The 19,359-nt window shown below is 32.6% G+C and overlaps 3 protein-coding genes across 5 annotated transcripts; 1 reads left to right on the top strand and 2 right to left on the bottom strand.

Moving 5' to 3' along the window:
* Positions 1-1,379: 1,379 nt before the first annotated feature.
* On the bottom strand, positions 1,380-4,012 carry LOC107459849 (FCS-Like Zinc finger 10). Of its 3 annotated transcripts, XM_016078138.3 has the most exons (4): positions 3,836-4,002; positions 3,682-3,736; positions 1,867-3,000; positions 1,380-1,784 (listed from the first exon to the last, which is right to left on the bottom strand). In XM_016078138.3, the coding sequence occupies exons 3-4, from the start codon at positions 2,916-2,918 to the stop codon at positions 1,649-1,651; spliced, it is 1,188 nt and encodes a 395-aa protein (XP_015933624.1). In that variant the 5' UTR covers positions 2,919-3,000; positions 3,682-3,736; positions 3,836-4,002; the 3' UTR covers positions 1,380-1,648. The 3 variants fall into 3 exon arrangements, with proteins under 3 accessions (XP_015933624.1, XP_015933625.1, XP_015933627.1); XM_016078139.3 differs by lacking the exon at positions 3,682-3,736 and having other exon boundaries at positions 3,836-4,012; XM_016078141.3 differs by lacking the exon at positions 3,682-3,736 and having other exon boundaries at positions 3,840-4,002.
* A 2,223-nt stretch (positions 4,013-6,235) lies between these two features.
* LOC107459864 (uncharacterized) lies at positions 6,236-8,497 on the top strand. Its single transcript, XM_016078161.3, has one exon. It carries the CDS (start codon positions 6,757-6,759, stop codon positions 8,065-8,067), a length of 1,311 nt encoding a protein of 436 aa, XP_015933647.1. The 5' UTR covers positions 6,236-6,756; the 3' UTR covers positions 8,068-8,497.
* A 618-nt stretch (positions 8,498-9,115) lies between these two features.
* LOC107459719 (heat shock 70 kDa protein 15) lies at positions 9,116-13,651 on the bottom strand. Its single transcript, XM_016077957.3, has 10 exons — positions 13,395-13,651; positions 11,683-12,883; positions 11,278-11,505; positions 11,099-11,194; positions 10,728-10,976; positions 10,350-10,544; positions 10,128-10,274; positions 9,854-10,003; positions 9,644-9,774; positions 9,116-9,511 (listed from the first exon to the last, which is right to left on the bottom strand). Exons 2-10 carry the CDS (start codon positions 12,850-12,852, stop codon positions 9,280-9,282), a joined length of 2,598 nt encoding a protein of 865 aa, XP_015933443.1. The 5' UTR covers positions 12,853-12,883; positions 13,395-13,651; the 3' UTR covers positions 9,116-9,279.
* Between the last annotated feature and the right edge of the window lie 5,708 nt (positions 13,652-19,359).

Raw genomic sequence — 19,359 nt, 5'->3', positions numbered from 1 at the left:
GATGAAGCTTCTGATGTTAGCTTCTTTAGTTTTTTTATTTTTGGGCTTGGCTTCTTTTTTATTGGGCTTGGCTTGGATTCTTTAGATTTTTGAATTCTCTTCAAAATGGGGGGCATAGGGTAGTCACAGAGGAGAGCTTTATTGGGCCAGAAACTGTGCCGTCTGTGCGGCTTCGGGTGGGTTCTGGGCTGGGCAAAGCCCACGACCAAAAAATATTCTGTATTTTGGGTTCAAAAACGATTTTGCTGTATTTTTTATTTTTACAAACTTTTGAGAAAAAGGTTGTTTGGGCTACCAATAGTTGCTATGAACCTAATGAAGGTTATTAGGGAGTAATTAGTTAGTCGATTAGTAGTTATGGAAGTATGAATATAAATAAGGGACTATATCAGCTGCAAAACAGAAAAAGAAGTAATACTCTTCAAATATTTGACAATAAGGTAGGATTTGGAGGAGAGACAGAGAAATAAAAGCTGAAAGATAAAGATTAAAAAAAGTCTCAGTATTATGTTTAATATAAAGTAGAAGACGGAAATAAAAATAAAACTCTAACTTAATTTGTATAAATGATAGATTTAAAATTAATTAATTGAAATGGGGGTATTTCAAGTATAAAATGTTATTAAAATTTCAGTTTTCGTCTCTAAAAATTTTAATATCTTGTCTACACTTTTTAAAAGTACTGAAATATAAAAATTTTAGTATTAATCTCTGGACCAACAAATATTCAAAACAAATGCTACCTAATTTTCCGAGACACTTTGTTTTCAATGATAACATATTTCTTGAGAGAATGTCATGAGACAAATTGTCCCTTTTAAAAAAATATATTTTTTTATTTTTCTGATTTTTTTATTATTAGAAATTTACTAAACATACTAAAAAATATATATATAAAAATTTATTAAAATTATTTTTATTAATTTAATGGCGTTCAACCACATACAAATACTTCGTCTTAGAAAGTATAAAGTTTGCTAGCGCTTGTTCAAATATATGATAAAAATTAATAAAAAGGTTAATCATTTAATATTTTTTGTTTTATTTTTAGAAAGAAGTATAATAAATTGATCATGACAAAAATAGACAATATTTTTTATTTTTTGTTTTATTTTTTAAATGAAGTATAACAAATTGATAATGATAAAAATAGACATTGACATCAATTTTTGGCACATATATAAACGGCTTGTGTAATTTAATCTCAGTGTAAGCCTTCTTCTCTTCACATAATAATGCCTCAAATAATAAATAGGTTCCATTTCAAAATTTCCATAGCTAAAAAGTAGTGAACTGAGATAATGTTTATCCATTTGAAATTTAACCGTATTCATTCTAGAATAAGAATAGTTCAATGAAAATATGAAATATTCAAAATCTCAATGGCCAATATGCTGGGTGCATTGATCAAATCAAAGAGTTCATTCATTGGGTTCACAGTAATGACAAAACATAAAATGAAAAACTGATGAGTGAGGGCCAGTGGCCTCTTTCTGTCTCATCTAGTGAACATTATAATGCATTTATCTTTCTAGAAGTTACCAAGATTCAGAAGGAATAGAACTCTACCAAAACTATCATAAAACCATGAAAATTGGATCATGACAACTAACAAATGACATAATTTGCATAGCAATCATAAATTCAATTATTTGGACAAAAGCAGACCCTTGAAGAAGAGATCATGGTAACTTGAGCCAGGAGAGCTGTCTGTTGAGTTAGAACAAGTTTTCTCCACTTCTTCCTCGGATCCACAGTTAAAGCTGCAAAATGTTTTGTCACCTCTGCAAGTTATCAAAATGAGTTATAATTAGTTCTTCACTGCAAGTTATAAAAAAATGGGGATTGTGATATGTTGAGACAAACCTGAATATGTTAAAGTCTTTCCCCTCTTCCAATTTCTTGTGACATGAGTAACAGAAGCTAGAAGCATTATCAGAATGGTAAGGGGGTAAGCCTTCTGAAAAAGTAGAAACCTGGGAAGATCCAAAAGCAGGTTCTTCCTTTTTGCCTAACTCAGTAAAGTCATCTTTGTGACATTCCAGGATGCAGTCACCAAAAATATGAGTTCTCTTAGGATTTGGACCATGAGAAATTATGCAAGTATAATCCTCAGAAAGCTCGATATCTCTTGCGGAAAGTGAGCCTATGTACCCTTTACTAAAATCAATGGATACAGGAAGTGAAGATGATTGAATCTTCAAAGAATTATCTACCTCCAAACTTCTACCTGCCACTGGAGCCAAATTCAATGCAGAAGATGCATTTTCTACACATAAATCAATTACTCCCAGATTGGACTTGTGATTTGAATAGATTAATGATGAAGAAGGCCTCAAGGAATCAGGCAAAGAAGTCATATTACTTTTGAAAGGTTTACCTTCATGACCTAACTCTTCTTTGCTAGAAACATCATCAAAGCTTTCAACTTCAAATTTGGAAATTTTTGTTTCAGAAGGAAGTGAAATCACATAGTTTTTAGGCAAGGAATTTGATTTTCTGTGAGGGGACAGATATTCTTGGCTTTTCTTTGAGACTTTAAGAATGCCACTATTCATCAGTGGCCGGAAAAGCACATTTTTCAGCTGACAATTACCAAGGATTTCATCATCCTTAAGGTTGGCTTCATTAACAAGTGAACTAATAATGCTGAGGCCTACTTTACCACAGTTCAACTGCTTCTTGTGTCCAGATCCAAATGATGCTTTAGAAGACTTAACACCAAAAGGGTTGCTAAAATTTGAGAATAACTTGCAATCCAGAGGAGATGTAGGGCTCCAAGCAGATTCGGAATCCGGTATACCTTTTGCTGCAGGCCCCACCCTACAACCAGAATTGTGGAACAAGGAGTAGCTTATTTGCCTCAGGCTTGATGTATTTTCACTAGGTAAAGAGGAACCGGAAGAAGAATCAGCCATGAAATCGCAAATGTACTTTTCACTTCTTCAGCATTATCTAGAGCCCCATTCCCCTTAAGAGGATGAAGCAATCATTTCATTGCTGCACCAAATCCAAACATCCATAGGAAACAGTCTTGTATAAATTCCCATTCAATATAAAACATGGTAAAAATGGAAACAAATCTAAACAAGGCATGAAAAGTTGCCTGCTCCACTGCTAATTTAACCATGTAGATGGTTTAAGAGGTGTTACTTGAAAAATTTTGGCATCAATTACCAATAGCCAATAGGAACAATTACAATATGGATAAAATGCATCTTTGCCAAAAGTATTGGGAATTTGGACATTCATTCTGCAGCTCACAATAAAAATCTGAGAACACTTGCAGCAATAAGAGCAATTAAAAAAAAAAACAAAAACAAAATCTGAATTTTAACCAAATTGACCAATTTAGGATGGTGAATCTAATGAGAATTTATGCAACCGAACAATTATTTTCCAGTACACAGTCGGTAATAAAATGCTGTAAAATCAACTTGGAAAAATATGGATTTATGAACGTGTAACAATGATCAAGCAAAACTTGGAGACTAAAACAAAGAAAATGAAATCAAACAAATCCCTTAAATTTCTACAGTCCACTGAACTGGAATTCACCATTTTTTTTAACAAATTGTTCATGAAAGCTCAAAGATTAGCAGCAAAATCAGTCTATAAACTTGGATACACAATCTGATTGGGCAATCTCACAAAAGCATCAAATGGGTGTCCGATTACTACCGAAAAAACAAATCTTTTAAGCCCAAAAATGAACTCCCAAACCATCTACAAACATCTGAAGAAGACCGAAAAGGAAGAATGCATCATATTGGTCAGAAATCGAAACACGGAGAAAGAGAGAGGAAAAAAAAAAGAAAAAAAATAGTGAACTCACCTACTTTGGTTTCTTCACTCAGAGAGCAGAGAAGATGAGAAACCCAAATGTGGATACTTTGCTTGCAGATAGGAACATCAGTGATAACTGATAACTGATCAGCAAAGACCAAAACTTGCTCAGTGATTCACTCTCTTTACATTATTTCAGCTTTCGTTTAATCATCAAAATTGGATTGAGAGCTTTCAAATACGTTCAATGATCAATACAGTGTACCCGTATTTCTACCGTATAATACATAATGTCATTTACAATAGTTATTGGCTTATTGCAGAAAAATGGTTGAGTGGTAAATAAGTTGCATAAATTTTATTTATTTCATGAAATAATAAAAATGAGCTTGCAAGTATGGGGACCCAAATTATATTTTGTTGAGTTTAGACTTCTGAATTTTTATCCTATATAATTTGAGCTAATAGGATAAATTTGATTTGATTAAAAGTTATATTTTATAGCTAATATACACATTTTACCATAATATTATCAATGAAATGTTATGTAATATTTGTTACACTATATACATTAATCATACATTAAAGTAACCTAATTTAACTTGTTTCTTTTTAAGTTAATTTAGAATTGAATTTAAACTTTGATGTTAATCTAGTAAAATATTAAGATTTGATCAAAATTTAATATTGTCCAAGTTATATACATCCTTAATATTTATTAAACATTTTAAAATTTACCAAAAAATGCATAATAAATATTAATATTATACATAAGTAAGTTTATAAGCACTTCTATAGTTATCGTTTGATTTGAAGTTTCTTAATGTATATACCTATATGAATAAGTACTATTGAAGTCATAATTTTGTTGTTAGTAGTTAGTTCATGCATATAAGATTTACATTTAAGATGAATTTAATTTTTTCTAAAGTAATTCCTAAATTTATTTTTTCTTGTTAAGATACCATATACAAAATAAACAGATTTTGTTCATCTTTTTATACTCCTTAAACAGCTTTTTGAAACCTATATATTGTGATTTGGTGATTTGCAAAATGCAATTAATTAAAAATAATTGCTATGGTGTCTGAATTTTAATGTCTAATTTACCAAAAATAATTAAAGTTAATATTTAATTTAAAAATATAAAACAAGTAATTTTTAAATTTTTTATATTTACTTTAAAAGATTGGTTTGATAAATTTGATACCAAAACAAGAGCACAAGAAAATTGGCCTTAGTTAAATAAATGGGTTGGTTGGTTCTTGGTGGTTCAACTTTTTGTGGGATACTCGGCAGAAAAGGACAAAAGAAGAAAGCTGAGTGGGATTCGAAAAAATATGAGCAGTGTCCACAACTTCTACTATTAACCATAAAGTTACAAACATTATTTGTGGGTCCAATTAGATATGGGTCACGAACTTCACATTTCAAAGCAGGTAAAAAAACACCCCCCTAAAAACTCTACATAAGTACATATCTAATTTTTTATTAAAAAAATTCTATTTATTTTTACTTTTTCAGTTCATTTTAGTTGTTCTTGTATCGAAAGATTTTTAAGTGTACAGTAATAGTAATACGGTATATCAATAATTTTCAATCGTTGATCTTAATTATATATATTATATATATTTTTATAATTAAAATCAACGATTAATTTTTAAGTGTACTATTATATCGGAGTATCAGTGATTTTTAACTGTTGATCTTAATTATATATATTATATATATTTTTTATAATTAAAATCAATGGTTAAAAATCACTGAAACACCGATGTCACGGCACATTTCAAAATTTTCCTTAGTCATATACTAAAAGATTTAATAGAAGCCATACAAAGCATGTAACGAACAACAACAAAACAACAGCTTATCAAATTTTATGAAGAAATAGAAAGGGACACTATTCATCAATCATCATAAAATGTTAGTAACAATATTTTCTTTTTGGGTGAGATAAGGAAATTTTGTATGAAACGTCAATTTATAATGCAAAGGCATGGGTAACATCACCTACCTTCATGATTTAGCTGGTCCCAATTTTAGTACTGTATATCGTGTTATATTTAACTTCATTCAATGATTCCACCTTTGGCCTTGGATCTTTTTAGGACGTTTCATGTGTAAAATATGGTAATTTATATAAGATGAACCCAAGACAAAAAGTAAAATGTAAATGTTAAGAAAATGTAATTTATAATTTTATTTTCAGTTTTAGTTTAGATTCTACCTCACAGGCCACCGGCGATAAGACCAAAAAATAATGGCTTTTATGGATCATAATAGATGGATAAAAAAGCCCAAAATTTGTGTTTGGCCCAATAAAGTATTAAAAAAATTGGGCCGTGCAAAAAAAAGTTAATGTACGCCCCAGGCTGACGTTAGCAACTAGCATGATATATCTGCGAACCTTCTTATTCTGCTTCGCAAATAGTGTTTCCATTTCCGATCAATTCGATTCCATCACCTTTTTTTTATGAATTTCATTTATGCAAAATTCGTTTTCTTAGGTGAATTAACACAGTATTATTATTCTTAGAAATTATTTCGCTAATTCTGCGTTCTTGTTTGTGTTTATCGGATGAACGTGGAATTGGAGCTCAACCACATATTCCATTATTTATGTAAAGTAAGTTTCACGATTTCGTTCTTTTAAGAACATTATTTTGATCTGGAATTGTTGAAAGATTGCAGCTTTCCTCTTTGTTTGATGTGATTCGCAACAAAGATGTTGTGAATTGAATCAATCAGGGGCAAGGTTGCATCTAGTTTAAGAGTTCTGTAGAAATTGGGATATAGTATATTGTTTTTACAAAGTGGAATTGGTAGTCTTAGCTTTTCTGAAGCCAGATAAGATAGGTTACTCTGTGAAAGAACAAACTTTGTTGTAAAAGCTTTAGGAACCCCTTTCTTAGGGAAATTATAGTTCTGTAGATTTGGTTTCAAGTTACAACTGTGATCTGTTTCTGTATGGATGACATTGAGGATGATGCAAGGTATCCCCTAAACCATTATAGCGATAATCATAGCCAAGTTTATGATTATCAGGAACTTGACATGAGGGGTTCTTCATATTCTCAGCCAGTTCCAAATGAATATTCACAAGATAATAATGATGTGGATGAAGAAGATGAGGAGCAGTTAGGAGAGGGTGAAGATGATGGTATAGATCGAAGAAATGGTTTTAGGATTTCCCAAAAGGATGCTGATGACAATGATGATGGGGAAGGTGACACAGATGGAGATGGAGATGGCAATAATCATGATGATAACATTGATGAAGCTAATGATGATAACCGGAAAATTCGTAACAATTTTCGGCTTTCCCAGAAGGATAACAATGATGATGAGGAAGGTGACACAGATGGAGATGGCAATGAGAATGATGATAACAATAATGAAGGTAATGATGATAACGATAACAGTCATGGCACTAAGATTGAAGATGGTTTGGAGTGGCACCCGAAAAAGCAAAAGCTGAAGAGTTTGGTATCTGCCTATGAACTTGCACCTCGGGTGCCAGCCCCATCAACTGTGGCTACCTCAGCTCCTAAACCATCTTCAGGTGGTAGGAATTCACTTACCGACTGGACTGAGCATGAGACATTTGTTCTTCTTGATGCTTGGGGTGACCGGTTTCTTCAACGCGAAAGGAAGAGTCTTCGCTCTGATGAATGGCATGAAGTTGCAGACGAAGTATCAAAGGTTTCAAAAATTGATAGGACAGATACTCAGTGTAGAAATCGTATTGATACATTGAAGAAAAAATACAAAAAGGAGATCATGAAGTTTCCTGCAATGGGTGTTGGAAGTAGCAAATGGCTTTATTTCGAAAGGATGAATAAACTAATGTCTCCTCCACCACAGCAAACAAGTCTCTCCTGTGAAATGCAATCACAAAAGCATTCCGTTATTAACTCAAGAGTTAATTTGAACCATCCAAATGGAGTAGATAAGACGAGGAATAGTCCTGAGACTACAGAATCTACTAGCGAAGACGGTTCAATTGGGGCTCGTGGAAAGAAAAGGAAGAAAAGATGCAATGATGGAGCTTGTTCATTCAGATTGCTAGCTGATTCCATTCATAAGTTCAGTAAGATATACGAGAAGATTGAAAATAGTAAAAGGCAGCAGATGGTGGAGCTGGAAAGGATGAGGATGGATTTGCATAAGGAATTGGAGAAACAGAAAAGGCAGATTTTGGAGAGAATGCAGAGTAAGATTTGGAAACTAGAGCAGGGAGATGACGAGAATGATGATTCTGCTGAAAATGGTATGTGATGTCATATGAACTAAGAACTATGGTTCCTACTGTTATGTGACATAGAAGGTAGACACTAGATTCACTAGTTGTTCAATTGGAAATTTGGGATTAGAGGCAGTTTTTTCCTTGTTCAAATTTTCTCTGTGAGACAATACTCTTGGCTCTTGCCTGGCAATGATGTATTATTATAGTTACCAGTTACTAGAATAATAGCTGGACAATCCAGCCATGTTATTCCTATCTTCAATTCATCACCAATGTTTGGAATAATGCTCTCTGTCCCCTATATTTAGAAGCAAGATCATGTAGTTCAATCCATAGATCATTTCATGTAATCTTGCATGGATTCACTGTATGAATTGAAAAATGATTCTTTTAACATAGTTCTGTGAGCCTCCTTAACATTCCCACTACTTTCTTTGACAACACTGTCGAATACACCGTGATAGTTTGATGAAATTTGGCCACGTTATTCTTGATTTTCAGTAGCTTATCATTCATTCCCATTACCGTGTTATTCTAAACAAAACATGTTAGTTAATTCAAGGTAAAAAGTGGCCGCAGTTTTATTTCATGTGCTTATAGAAATTGAATTTAGCTGTTATTATTGAGATATCCCTAGTAGCTTAACTTTCAACAATATTATACCAAAATATAAAACAAGTTTTATGCCATTTTACGTGTAATTTCATGCTACATCTGTTGCTTATTTTAAAAAGCAGTATGCAGGAGAGTCAACCACTTCAGAAAATTTTGATAATTAGCAGCCAATAACCTGTCTAACACATGAAAATTTTGATAATTCGCAGCCAATAACTATTCGGTGAGATTACACACAAATCTCCAAAAACATGAGTGTGGTCTCCAATTGATCAAACAAATCATCCACAATACCAATAATGGGTGATTAATTCAAGTAAATTCCAATGCCAGGGAAAATGAAATCAAGTAATTTAAAAAAAAAAAGCATTATAATTCCATTTGTGGATGGTACACAAATAATCTGTCCCTAGAGAACGTAGACTTTAAAAATAAAATAAAAAAATAAAAAAAAAAATCCGGATCTCAAAAGACCATAATAGCATTAGGTAAAAACTTGCATAGCATCTAGTCACTGTGGAACTCCACCGCAACCTATTTTCCATGGCACAATTCATCCATATTCTTGTACAAAGGAAGAGAGACTATTGGAAATCCTCCCGAATTTCAGCAAAAATTGACAACCAAAATTACGCAGAGCTTGTGTTCTCCGATTTATCAGTCTCCATTGGTTCTCCGGCCTCCGGCGGGGCCTGATTGTTCCCACTGTCCCCTGCATTCTGATTAGGACTGGCACCGGCACTGGCATTGGCATTCTCCGGTGGTTGCTGCTGTTCGCCACCCTGAGGTGGGGGAGTTGCTGGTGCTTCTGGTGTTGCTGGCTTTGCCGGTCTGGGTTTAGTCATTATTGGCTTACAGAACCTATCAATGCAAATAAAAAACATCAGTCATCAAAATCATAAACAAGATCAATCAAGGGAACAAGGATCAGAGAAGGGGGCAAAAAAAAGAAAAGTAGAAATCTGGTAAATTAGCAAGAATTTGGCCGAGTACCTATCAACGGCCTCGGCTTTCTTTCTTATTTCAGCTGACAGCAGCACAGGGGTTGCATATTTTGGAAGAATGTCCTGCTGCTGCTGCTTCTCCCGAAGCCAGTTCTCAGCCTCTACACATTCATTTAGGACCTAGAAACAAAGAAAATGAGAAACAATATCGGAAGTTGAAACCAAGGAAACCAAGCAGAAAAAGTTTTAAACCCATTACCTTCTGTTTCTCCTCAAGTTCGATGTGATCAAACTTGGGATCACTTGACATTGCAGCTTCTCTGTAACTATTTATACAGTAGATGAGTTGATCAATTACTGCACCCCTCTCCGTGTATTCTCTGTATCGTTCTTCAACCGGATCTCCTTGCTGCAAACAAATAAATCGACATCAAGATTTCAGAAACTGAAACTATCAAGACAATACTTAAAATATCCATCTGATTTGTGTGTGCATGAAAAACACCGACAAAAGGCTGTGAGAATTTTTTTACCTTCTTAAGTTCATCGAGTTTGGCAATGTATACACCTTTGGTTTCATCTTCACCATCATCATATAACCAGTCTTCCACCTCCTGAAGTTTAGCAGTAAAAGCTTCCTTCTCCGATTCGGTGACAAACTCTTGGTATTTGTCATTAAGCTGAAGTCATGGCAATATATTAGCTTGAGCATCAATCACTTTGACGTTAATAAGGAAAATAAAATAAATGCTCACCTTGTTTCTCATGTCATAAACATAAGCCTCCACAGCATTTTTCTTGTCCTTTGTTTCCTCCATCACTCGATCTTGCAAAGCCATTTCAAACTCCTTCTCTACAGCCTTCTGGACATCCACAGGTGCCAGTGCTCCATAAACCACCTCTGCCACAGGAATGGTAGTTTTCTTTACTTTCTTCTTTGGAGCCTCAACCTACAACATTACAATCAGAGTCATCAAATTATATACTATGGATAAAAAGAAATTGATCTAGACATGGATATTTAATTAATTCTTTAGCAGTCTATGTAACAAATTTTGAGAGGACCAAAAATTGAGTTAATCTTAGATATTTAACATCAGATAATAATAGGACTTTCAGGACAGTCTATATACCTTGTTATCAGTCTCCATCTGAACAGGCTTGTCTCCTGCCTCCGGAACACCATTTTCACCTGCGGCATCAGCACCTGCGGTTGCATTGGCATCTGTTGTTGCCTTGGCATCTTGCATATTAACATCATTATCAGTTGAGCTAGGAGGTGCAGGAGCCTCAGCAGCAGCAGCTTCATCAGTTTCCATCTTGGTATCTTCTCCAGCTGATTCTTTGGAAACTGGAATCTCAATCTCTTCCTCCTCAATGAGCTAAACTCAACAAAACAAAACCAGGTAAAAAAACATATTATGAACATATATGTTTCTTGGTACACCGGAGACATTATGTACGGCAAAACAGAAAAGCATCCTCTAGGCCTAAATATACTTACAGTTGCAGACTCAACAGATACAATTCCATGTAGATTCAGTCGCACTCTAACTTTAATTTTAGCCTTTTCAACTTTGGTAGATTGAAATGGGCCAATCTGCACATATCAAAAGGTCAAATGAATGCCAAGGAAAAAGAAAATACAATAATAAATAAAGAGATCATGATAGACTAACTTACAGTATATGTGCTGATCTTAGCAGGTATTTGCAACTCACTGACATCGTCATATTGTACTTCAACAGTAAAGGTCCCTGGCCTATAAAATGTCAAAGCCTTGATACTTGGTATAGGATTTCCCTTGGGGAAAACAATGGTGCTTTGCTTACTATCTGGTCCACTATCTTGTGCATCTGGACCAGAACCTTTCCACGAAAGAGAGATTGAGAAAGGAAAGCTTTCATTGACCTTCACATTATGAAATAAAGAGCAACGTTATACCCAATGTCAGCCAAAGTAAGTGAACAAAACAAAGCTTGAAAGTCATAATCGCTCAAACATTTTAAACTAAGCCATTAAACAGAAGCAGGCAATTTAAGCACATTACAAATTCTGAATTTAATAACCCAGTGAGAGAAAGTTTACCTGGAACTCTCTTACTTTAAATGTTGGACTAAGAATTGCACACTGCAATGCACATCCCCTGGCTACACATTCACTAGCATTCATTGTCCTTCTAGGATCCTTTTTGAAAAAGTCTGTTAAGATTTTATTTATGGCTGGTACTCTAGAACCTGAACCGACTATCTCGACCATGTGTATATTCTCAACTGTAAGTCCTGCTTCTGCAAGTGCCTTCTCCAAAGGTCTCTTCACACGTTCCAAAATTGGAATACTTAGTTGCTCAAACTCCTCACGTTTGATAAAGCCCCTGACATCCTTCTCATCCATTAAGCACTCGATATTCAGAGGTGCTTCTGGATTTGCACTAAGTACCTTCTTGAGCTTCTCACATGCAGCCCTCAGCCTTAATGAAGCTCTTGCATTCTGTAAAACATCAATTTTATATTCCTCTTTAAATTTGGCAGCAAAGTGATGGAACAAAACTTCGTCGAAATCCCTACCCCCTAAAGACCTGTCATATGAATGAGCCAACACTTTCAGCTGCCCTTTTTTAAAACCAGCAATGCAGACTTGCATGCTAGCATGCCCAACATCAACAAATGCAACATTCAGTGTATCATTTTCAGGAAGATCTGTTTTGTAAATTCCATAGGCCAAAGCAGTTGCTGTTGTTTCATGAATCAGACGAAGTGGATGCAAACCAGCAATAGTAGCAGCATCCATGACTGCCCTCCTTTGAAGATCAGTAAAATAAACTGGAATACCAATGCAACAATCAACTACAGCTGCATTTAGGTTTTTCTCGGCAATCTCTTTAAGATTTGACAACACCATTGCCATGACTTGGGTAGGCGTAAATGCCTTAGATTCACCCAAGTATCGTGCATGGATTAATGGAAACCCATCAGGCCCTTCAGTAACTGTGAAGGGCAATGACTTCAGATCTCGTTGCAGTTCAGGATCCGAAAATTGTCTGCCGATTAACCTCTTTATCTGTGAGATTGAATTCTTCGGGTTCATCATCGTAGATGCGGCCCCAGCTGTCCCAATGAACCGTTGTTTGTCACCAAAGCATACAACTGCAGGAGTTTCACGCTTGGACTCATCATTGAGCACAACATCAATCCCCCTCTGCCTTGCAACGGCGACAATGCAGCTCTCATTACCAAAATCAAAACCAACCACGCTCATCTTTGGATAATCTCCCACACGAGAAGAATATCTGAAAAACAAAAAGGTGTCAATTTCACATCTTATGGATAAATATTTCAGGAAAGTAAAGCACTAAAAATGATTAGCTACCATAGATGGAAGCATCAATAGCAAGCAGCTCACGCATCAAAATAATATAAGAGAAGCTATTGTACATAGCAGTAATTAGATAAATTCAACAGCGATAATACATAATCAAATACAAATGATTAGTTCATAGTTTCATACATAGAAAATAATCTCTGAATCATCAGATCACATCCCAATCTATTCCATAAAAATGCGAATTAACTTAAACTTAATCACACACTAATCATCATACAATGCTAAGTAACCAATCACACCAACACTGCTGCAAAATCTCAACATAAGAACGGCCAAAAATATTGTTAAGCGAGTATAATAATCAAGAACAAAGAGATGCAAAAACATAAGAGCACCAGCTAACAGATCTATCGGGAAAAAGATTGAAAAGCTAGCTAAATCCAAAGAAAAAAAAAAGAAGAAGAACTAGGGTTTACCCGTCAAATCGATCGAGGAAGAAGAAGAGACGGCAGAGAGAAAGGAGGAAGGGTTTTTGTGTTGGGGTTTCTGGAACAATCTGAAACCTTTGTTCAGCAACAACAACGTATTAACAAGACTGGCAAATGAAACGCTTAATAAAGGGCAACTTTAAGACCCCGAGTATTTTGCTTTTGGGGCTGTTGTGGAATTTTTGAACTTTACTTCTAAATTTCTGTTAGAACCTTTTAATTAAGAAATTTCAAAATTCGAACTGGTGATGACATTTTTATGAATTTTGATTTTTTTTATTTTAACTTTTAAATAAAAGAATCAAAAAGTGTGTTGGATTGGTCATGGACTCATGGAGACGTCTGGAGGATACTGCCTTCTTCTAGAAACATCCACGACCACCCACTCACTGGGATCTCTCGTAAGCCGTATCTTATGTGAGTCAACAAGGCTCAAGACTCATCATCAACATTTTAGATTTTTCTCACATGTTTTTTTTACTTTTTGGCATATTAGTTGGGCTTCTTTTGGGCCTTCAATTTGATATGCAAGTTTGGGGTAATTTTGGGCTTCTCTTTTTAAAGCTTTTCCATGACTTCTGTTAAAAATACAATTAGGTTGGCTAGGTTTGTGGTTGGTTTTGTTCAACAATCAATATTATCAAATACTTCAATACCCTCTTGTCATTTCATTAAAATTCAATAATATTTTATTTAATTTGATAATTTTTTTTTTAAAATAATGTATTACTTTTGTTCTTAAGACTTAAATAAAATGACTTAAATTTAATTGGTAAAATTTTATTTTTTTTGAAATATTAAAAAATTATTCCATAAACTCATATTGAGAGATTGAAAAAAAAAAGTATACCTAAATATTTGTTATGTGTGATTGAATAATGAACCTCATAAAATACTATTATCGTTTAATATGACTAATAAACATAAAATATTATTCAATTTTAGTAAGAACAGTATAGGAACCAAATATATTTGTAAAGAGAGCAATACTGCAATAGAATAAATTAATTAACATCACTTAGAAAAAAAAAAGTCATGAAAAACAATAAACAAATTCTCAATTGCAAAATGTGATCTCTTCGATATTATTATTGTTTTAACACTAATTTAATATTTGTCTTATATTTTGATTAAACGTATAATTTTGAGAGAGGATTAAAACCTTATTCATTAACTCAACTATGAAAAAGTAACTGATACATCTTTATATATTTAATTTTTTTTCTACTCACAGAAGTTCATTTCTAACGTGTGATGTGCATAAAATTTGTGAAGGTTAAGGTAAAAAATTAAAAATATATGAGAACTCCAAATTATAAAAAGTGTGTGTAGAAAAATAAATTAAATTTGGTGTTAATAATTAATATGGGTAATTTTAGATATTTATTATTATATAGGATTTTTTAAACTTTTTAAGTTTAATAAGCACAACTCAATTTTAAAAAACTTTTAAAAGTATTTTTAATTAAAAATTGCAAATATAAATACATTATCTTTTTTATTTACTAAACATAAAATGAGGTGCTTGCAAGTATTTTAAAAAAAATTATCAAACCAAGTCTTAGAATAATTTTAAGATTTATTCTAAAAGTCGGAGAAAAAATAATACTTTATTCTTATATTTATTTTAAATTAAATAGGACAATAATACATAATTCAATTCTATACACTTTATATTAAATACAATATAAAATTTTAATTTAATATCTATCTTTCAATTTGTGTCTCTTAATTTATAATTTTTAGAGTTTTAGTCTTTTTTATAGTCTAAAAAATTAAAAAAATCCACTAAAATCAAAAGACTCAAATAATGAAGATATAAAAATTGAGAAAGAGATAATTTGTAATAGTAAAATTTAAATGTAAAAATTTATGTATAATTTAAAAATTTTTCACAACGACAATACTCTCAATGATTTTATTACCATATATTTAAAAATACTAGATATTCGATGAGTTCACTTTTAATCATAGTGTATATCAATAGTGTGAGAAAAATTAATTAAGTTCTATTACTCAAGTAACATTGAAAACGATATTGAGAAATTTGAGGGGATAATAGAGTATTTTGGAAGTTTTTTTTTATCTTAGGAATGGATAAGAAGGGCTATAAATAAAAAGAAAAATATTATATGTATAATTTTTTTAACAAAATTCAATTAAGTTTTTTTTTTTAATCAAGAACAAATATAGGGATACTCGAATCCGTATCTTCTTATGTGAGTATGAAAAGATTATGTCATTTGAATTATAATTCATTAGCAAAATTCAATTAAATTAAATAATAAAATTTGTATGAATGGATAAGTTAGAATAATAAAAATAATTTTTATTCGAATTGAAGATACTATAAATTATCTATTATAACAAATGACATTATTTTTTGCCTTTAACTACTAAGTTAAAAAATAATGATAAATTAATATAAGAGAAAAGCTCTCGTCCATGTAAAAATTACATGGATGGTATCCAAGTAATTTTTATTCCATGCCCCACATTTTCATTTGTTTTATACACGCCTCTTATAACTTATATAACAAATTCTTATTTTGCGTTATCAACGTTTTTCAACATAAACTTTTTTATACAACGTAAATCTCTTTCTTCTTCTTCTTCTTCAACCTAATTAAATTCGTTGTTCTCCTCTTTCACGTTTTTTTTCTCTGCATTATGAATCTGGATTGATTCAACGCAATTATTTTCGTCGTTCTTCTTCTTCGTTTTCTTATTCGATCAGCACTTTTGAATTGAAACAATGAATGAATCAACTTCAAATCAGTTGAATGAGTGCGATTTTGATGATTCTTCTCAAACGCATCAATTTGATGAGGTTTGGATTATTGAATTCTGAATCGAATTTAATGGAATGAAATTTCTAATTTTATTTGAAGTGAATTGAATGGACTGAGGTGATCTACATCTGAATTGAATTCAATTGAATTGATAATATGTAACTGTGAGTAATTGTGAGTAACTCTGAATAAATGTGAGTAACTTTTCAGTTCGATAAGTACTAAAGAGGTGGTTCATTACTTTCATGTTTTCGGTTCGGTTCGCAGAAAGGAATCTAACAAAAATTAGACCAATATGTTCTGTTTTCTTCCCTAAGCACTATATAATTGTTTCACCGTAATTAAGATTTCGGTTCACCATAACTAAAATTTCGGTTCACTATGAGTAATGTGTTCGGTTCATCATGAGTACTGTGTTCGATTCATTATGCACTATTCAAAACTCTTCTTCCTCACCTTCTACTACTTCTTCACCAGAGAGAGAAGGAGGAAAAGACAAAAAAATACAGCAGCAACAACAACAAAAGAATGACGATAGGGTTTCAGGGTTTAGGGTTTAGGGTTTTAGGGTTTAGGATTTATGGGTTCAGGGTTCAGTGTACAGGGGTTCAGTGTGTTTCAAACTTTCGGTTCATCCCGTGTATTAATTTCGGTTCACCGTATTCATGGTTGAGGGTTTAGAGTTTAGGGGTCTAGGATTTAGGGTTCAGGGTTCAGGGTTCAGGGTTTTGGGGGTTTAGGGTTTACGGTAGGGTTCAGGGTTTAGGATTTAAGGTTTAGGATTTAGCATTTAGGATTCAGAGTTTAGTGTTCAGGGTTTAGAGTTTAGCGTTCAAGGTTCAGAGTTCAGAGTTTAGGGTTCAGGGTTTAGGGTTTAGGGTTTATGTTTTAGGGTGTAGAATTTAGGGTTTAGGTTTTAGGGTTTTAGGGATTTAGGGGTTGTGGGTTCAAGGTTCAGTGTTCAGGGTTATGGTTTTAGTGTTTAGGGTTCTGGTTTTAGTGTTTAAGATTTAGGGTTTAAGGGTTCATAATTTTTTGTTAAACAGGAGAGCGATTTGGATTACTTTTCTGAAACGAATCAAACTGACAAAGTTTGGATTATTCGATTTTGAATTGAATTGAATGGAATGCAATTGCTAATTTGAATTGAATTAAATGGACGGAGGTGTACTGAATTGAATTGAATTGATAATATGTAAATTGTAGGCAGAGTTATTTGAATTTGATTTTATATAATGGATTATGTTTCGTTCACTCAGTACTATACAATTGTATTGTTTTCGGTTCACCATGAGTACTGTGTTCGGTTCATTATGTAGAAAGCTGTTTGAATTTAATTTTATATAATGAATTATGTTTCGTTCACTCAGTACTATACAATTATATTATTTTCGGTTCACCATAACTAAGATTTTGGTTCACTATGAGTACTGTGTTCGGTTCACCATGAGCATTGTGTTCGGTTCACCATGAGTATTGTGTTCGGTTCATCCCTCACTATTCAAAACTCTTCTTCCTTACCTTCTACTGCTTCTTCATCAGAGAGAGAATAAGAAAAAAATAAAAAAATACAGCAACAACAACAACAAAAGAATGACAACAACAACAACAACAAAAGAATGACGATAAGGAGAAAACACGTGAAGAAGAAGGAACGCGAAAAAGGAAGAGAAGGAGGAACGCGAAGAAGAAGACGTTCCGATGCTCCGTGCGTAAACGAGCGTGAAAAGAAGAAGAAGAAGAAGCGCTGGACAATTTTGTGCATATTGGACGCGTGTATTTTACATTTCATTTAATGGTATTAATTTTTTTTTTGTGTTGGGCCAACTTGATTACATGGTTACATGGATGTGTAGCATCCCGTTGATATAATTATCCATATCTTAGAACTCAGCAAATTTTGTTAAAATATATTTTTTTCAAATAGTCATATGACTTGACTAAATTCTAAATTAAACTAACAGAAAGTATGACTCGAATTTACTAAAAAATACATATAGCAGTAAATTTTTTAAATTCAAACTTGACCATAGAATACTTTAAACATAACTGAAATTGAGATCTGATCAGGTTTAAATATCTTTATTCCGATTATTTGGTATGATTCAGTTAATATTTAATTTGTGCACAAAGATGAAAGAGATTAAGAATAATATTTTATTTAAATATATTTTTTGACAGTAAAAAGATTAATAAAATAAAAAAATGAAAGTCAGATTACTTTAAATTAAAACTATAAAACTCATATGATATTAATGTTATAAATTTAATGAGAATAATTATAGTGTACAGATTGTGAATTACAGATATTTGGAGAGGAAAAAGGTAGAGGTGACAGGTGTCTATAAGCGTTGCGGCTGGGAGCAGCTTGCAAGTCTTTACGGAACAGTGCGGAGCCGCTGAAGCTGGAACGGTGAATGGGCTTTTTTATCTATATACGCACAGAAAATTCATTTATTCCCAAAATGCGCATGGGTGAAAACTGTTCTCAAAATATGTAGTTCCATTTCATACATGGCGGTCACGAAATGGATTTCAACACCATTTCAGGCTATGTGCCTACGAAATGGGAGCACCATGTCAAATACAGCAGGCACGAAATGGAGATCCCATTTCATGGGTGACAGTAACGAAATGGACAGATCAAATCAGGGATGACAGAGGCGAAATAGACAAACCATTAGTGTGTGTTTGGATTCATGTTGGTCAAAGTGGAGTTTGAATAAAAGTAATTTTATAAAATTGATTTTGGATAGAAGTGAGTTTGTGCCAACATGATTTATGTTTGGCAATTTTTACTAAAATTGATTTTGGTAAAATAAATATTGTTTGGATAATATTAGTTACAATCACTTCTAGATAAATAATTAATTAATTACTAAAAAAATATAATATTAAATTATAATATTATTTTTTAAATATATTTAATTTTTTTATATTTTTTAGTATCTTTTATATAGTATTTTTTATAGTACTCTATTTTAGTATATTATAATTTTTTACTATTATAATAAAAATTAATATTTATTTATGAAATTAAAAATAACATATAAAAATTGACAATTTTTTAAGTATTTTTTATAATAAAAGTTTATATTTATTTATTAAATTAAAAATAACATATAAAATAATACATTTTAGTACTTTTTTAAATACTCTTA

This window comes from Arachis duranensis, chromosome 7 (assembly GCF_000817695.3).
Source record: "Arachis duranensis cultivar V14167 chromosome 7, aradu.V14167.gnm2.J7QH, whole genome shotgun sequence".
Classification (NCBI taxonomy): domain Eukaryota; kingdom Viridiplantae; phylum Streptophyta; class Magnoliopsida; order Fabales; family Fabaceae; genus Arachis; species Arachis duranensis.
Note: the sequence above shows the minus strand (reverse complement) of the source record. Positions and strands in the feature narration are given on the sequence as shown.

Coding starts and splice junctions, on each gene's coding strand:
- LOC107459864 (XM_016078161.3), top strand. CDS start 6,757: ATGGATGACATTGAGGATGATGCAAGGTATCCCCTAAACCATTATAGC.
- LOC107459849 (XM_016078139.3), bottom strand. CDS start 2,918: ATGGCTGATTCTTCTTCCGGTTCCTCTTTACCTAGTGAAAATACATCA. Junction 1,785..1,866: donor AAAGACTTTAACATATTCAG/GTTTGTCTCAAC, acceptor GATAACTTGCAG/AGGTGACAAAACATTTTGCA.
- LOC107459719 (XM_016077957.3), bottom strand. CDS start 12,852: ATGAGCGTGGTTGGTTTTGATTTTGGTAATGAGAGCTGCATTGTCGCC. Junction 10,977..11,098: donor TATCTGTTGAGTCTGCAACT/GTAAGTATATTT, acceptor TGTTGAGTTTAG/CTCATTGAGGAGGAAGAGAT. Junction 10,004..10,127: donor AACTCGATGAACTTAAGAAG/GTAAAAAAATTC, acceptor ATTTGTTTGCAG/CAAGGAGATCCGGTTGAAGA.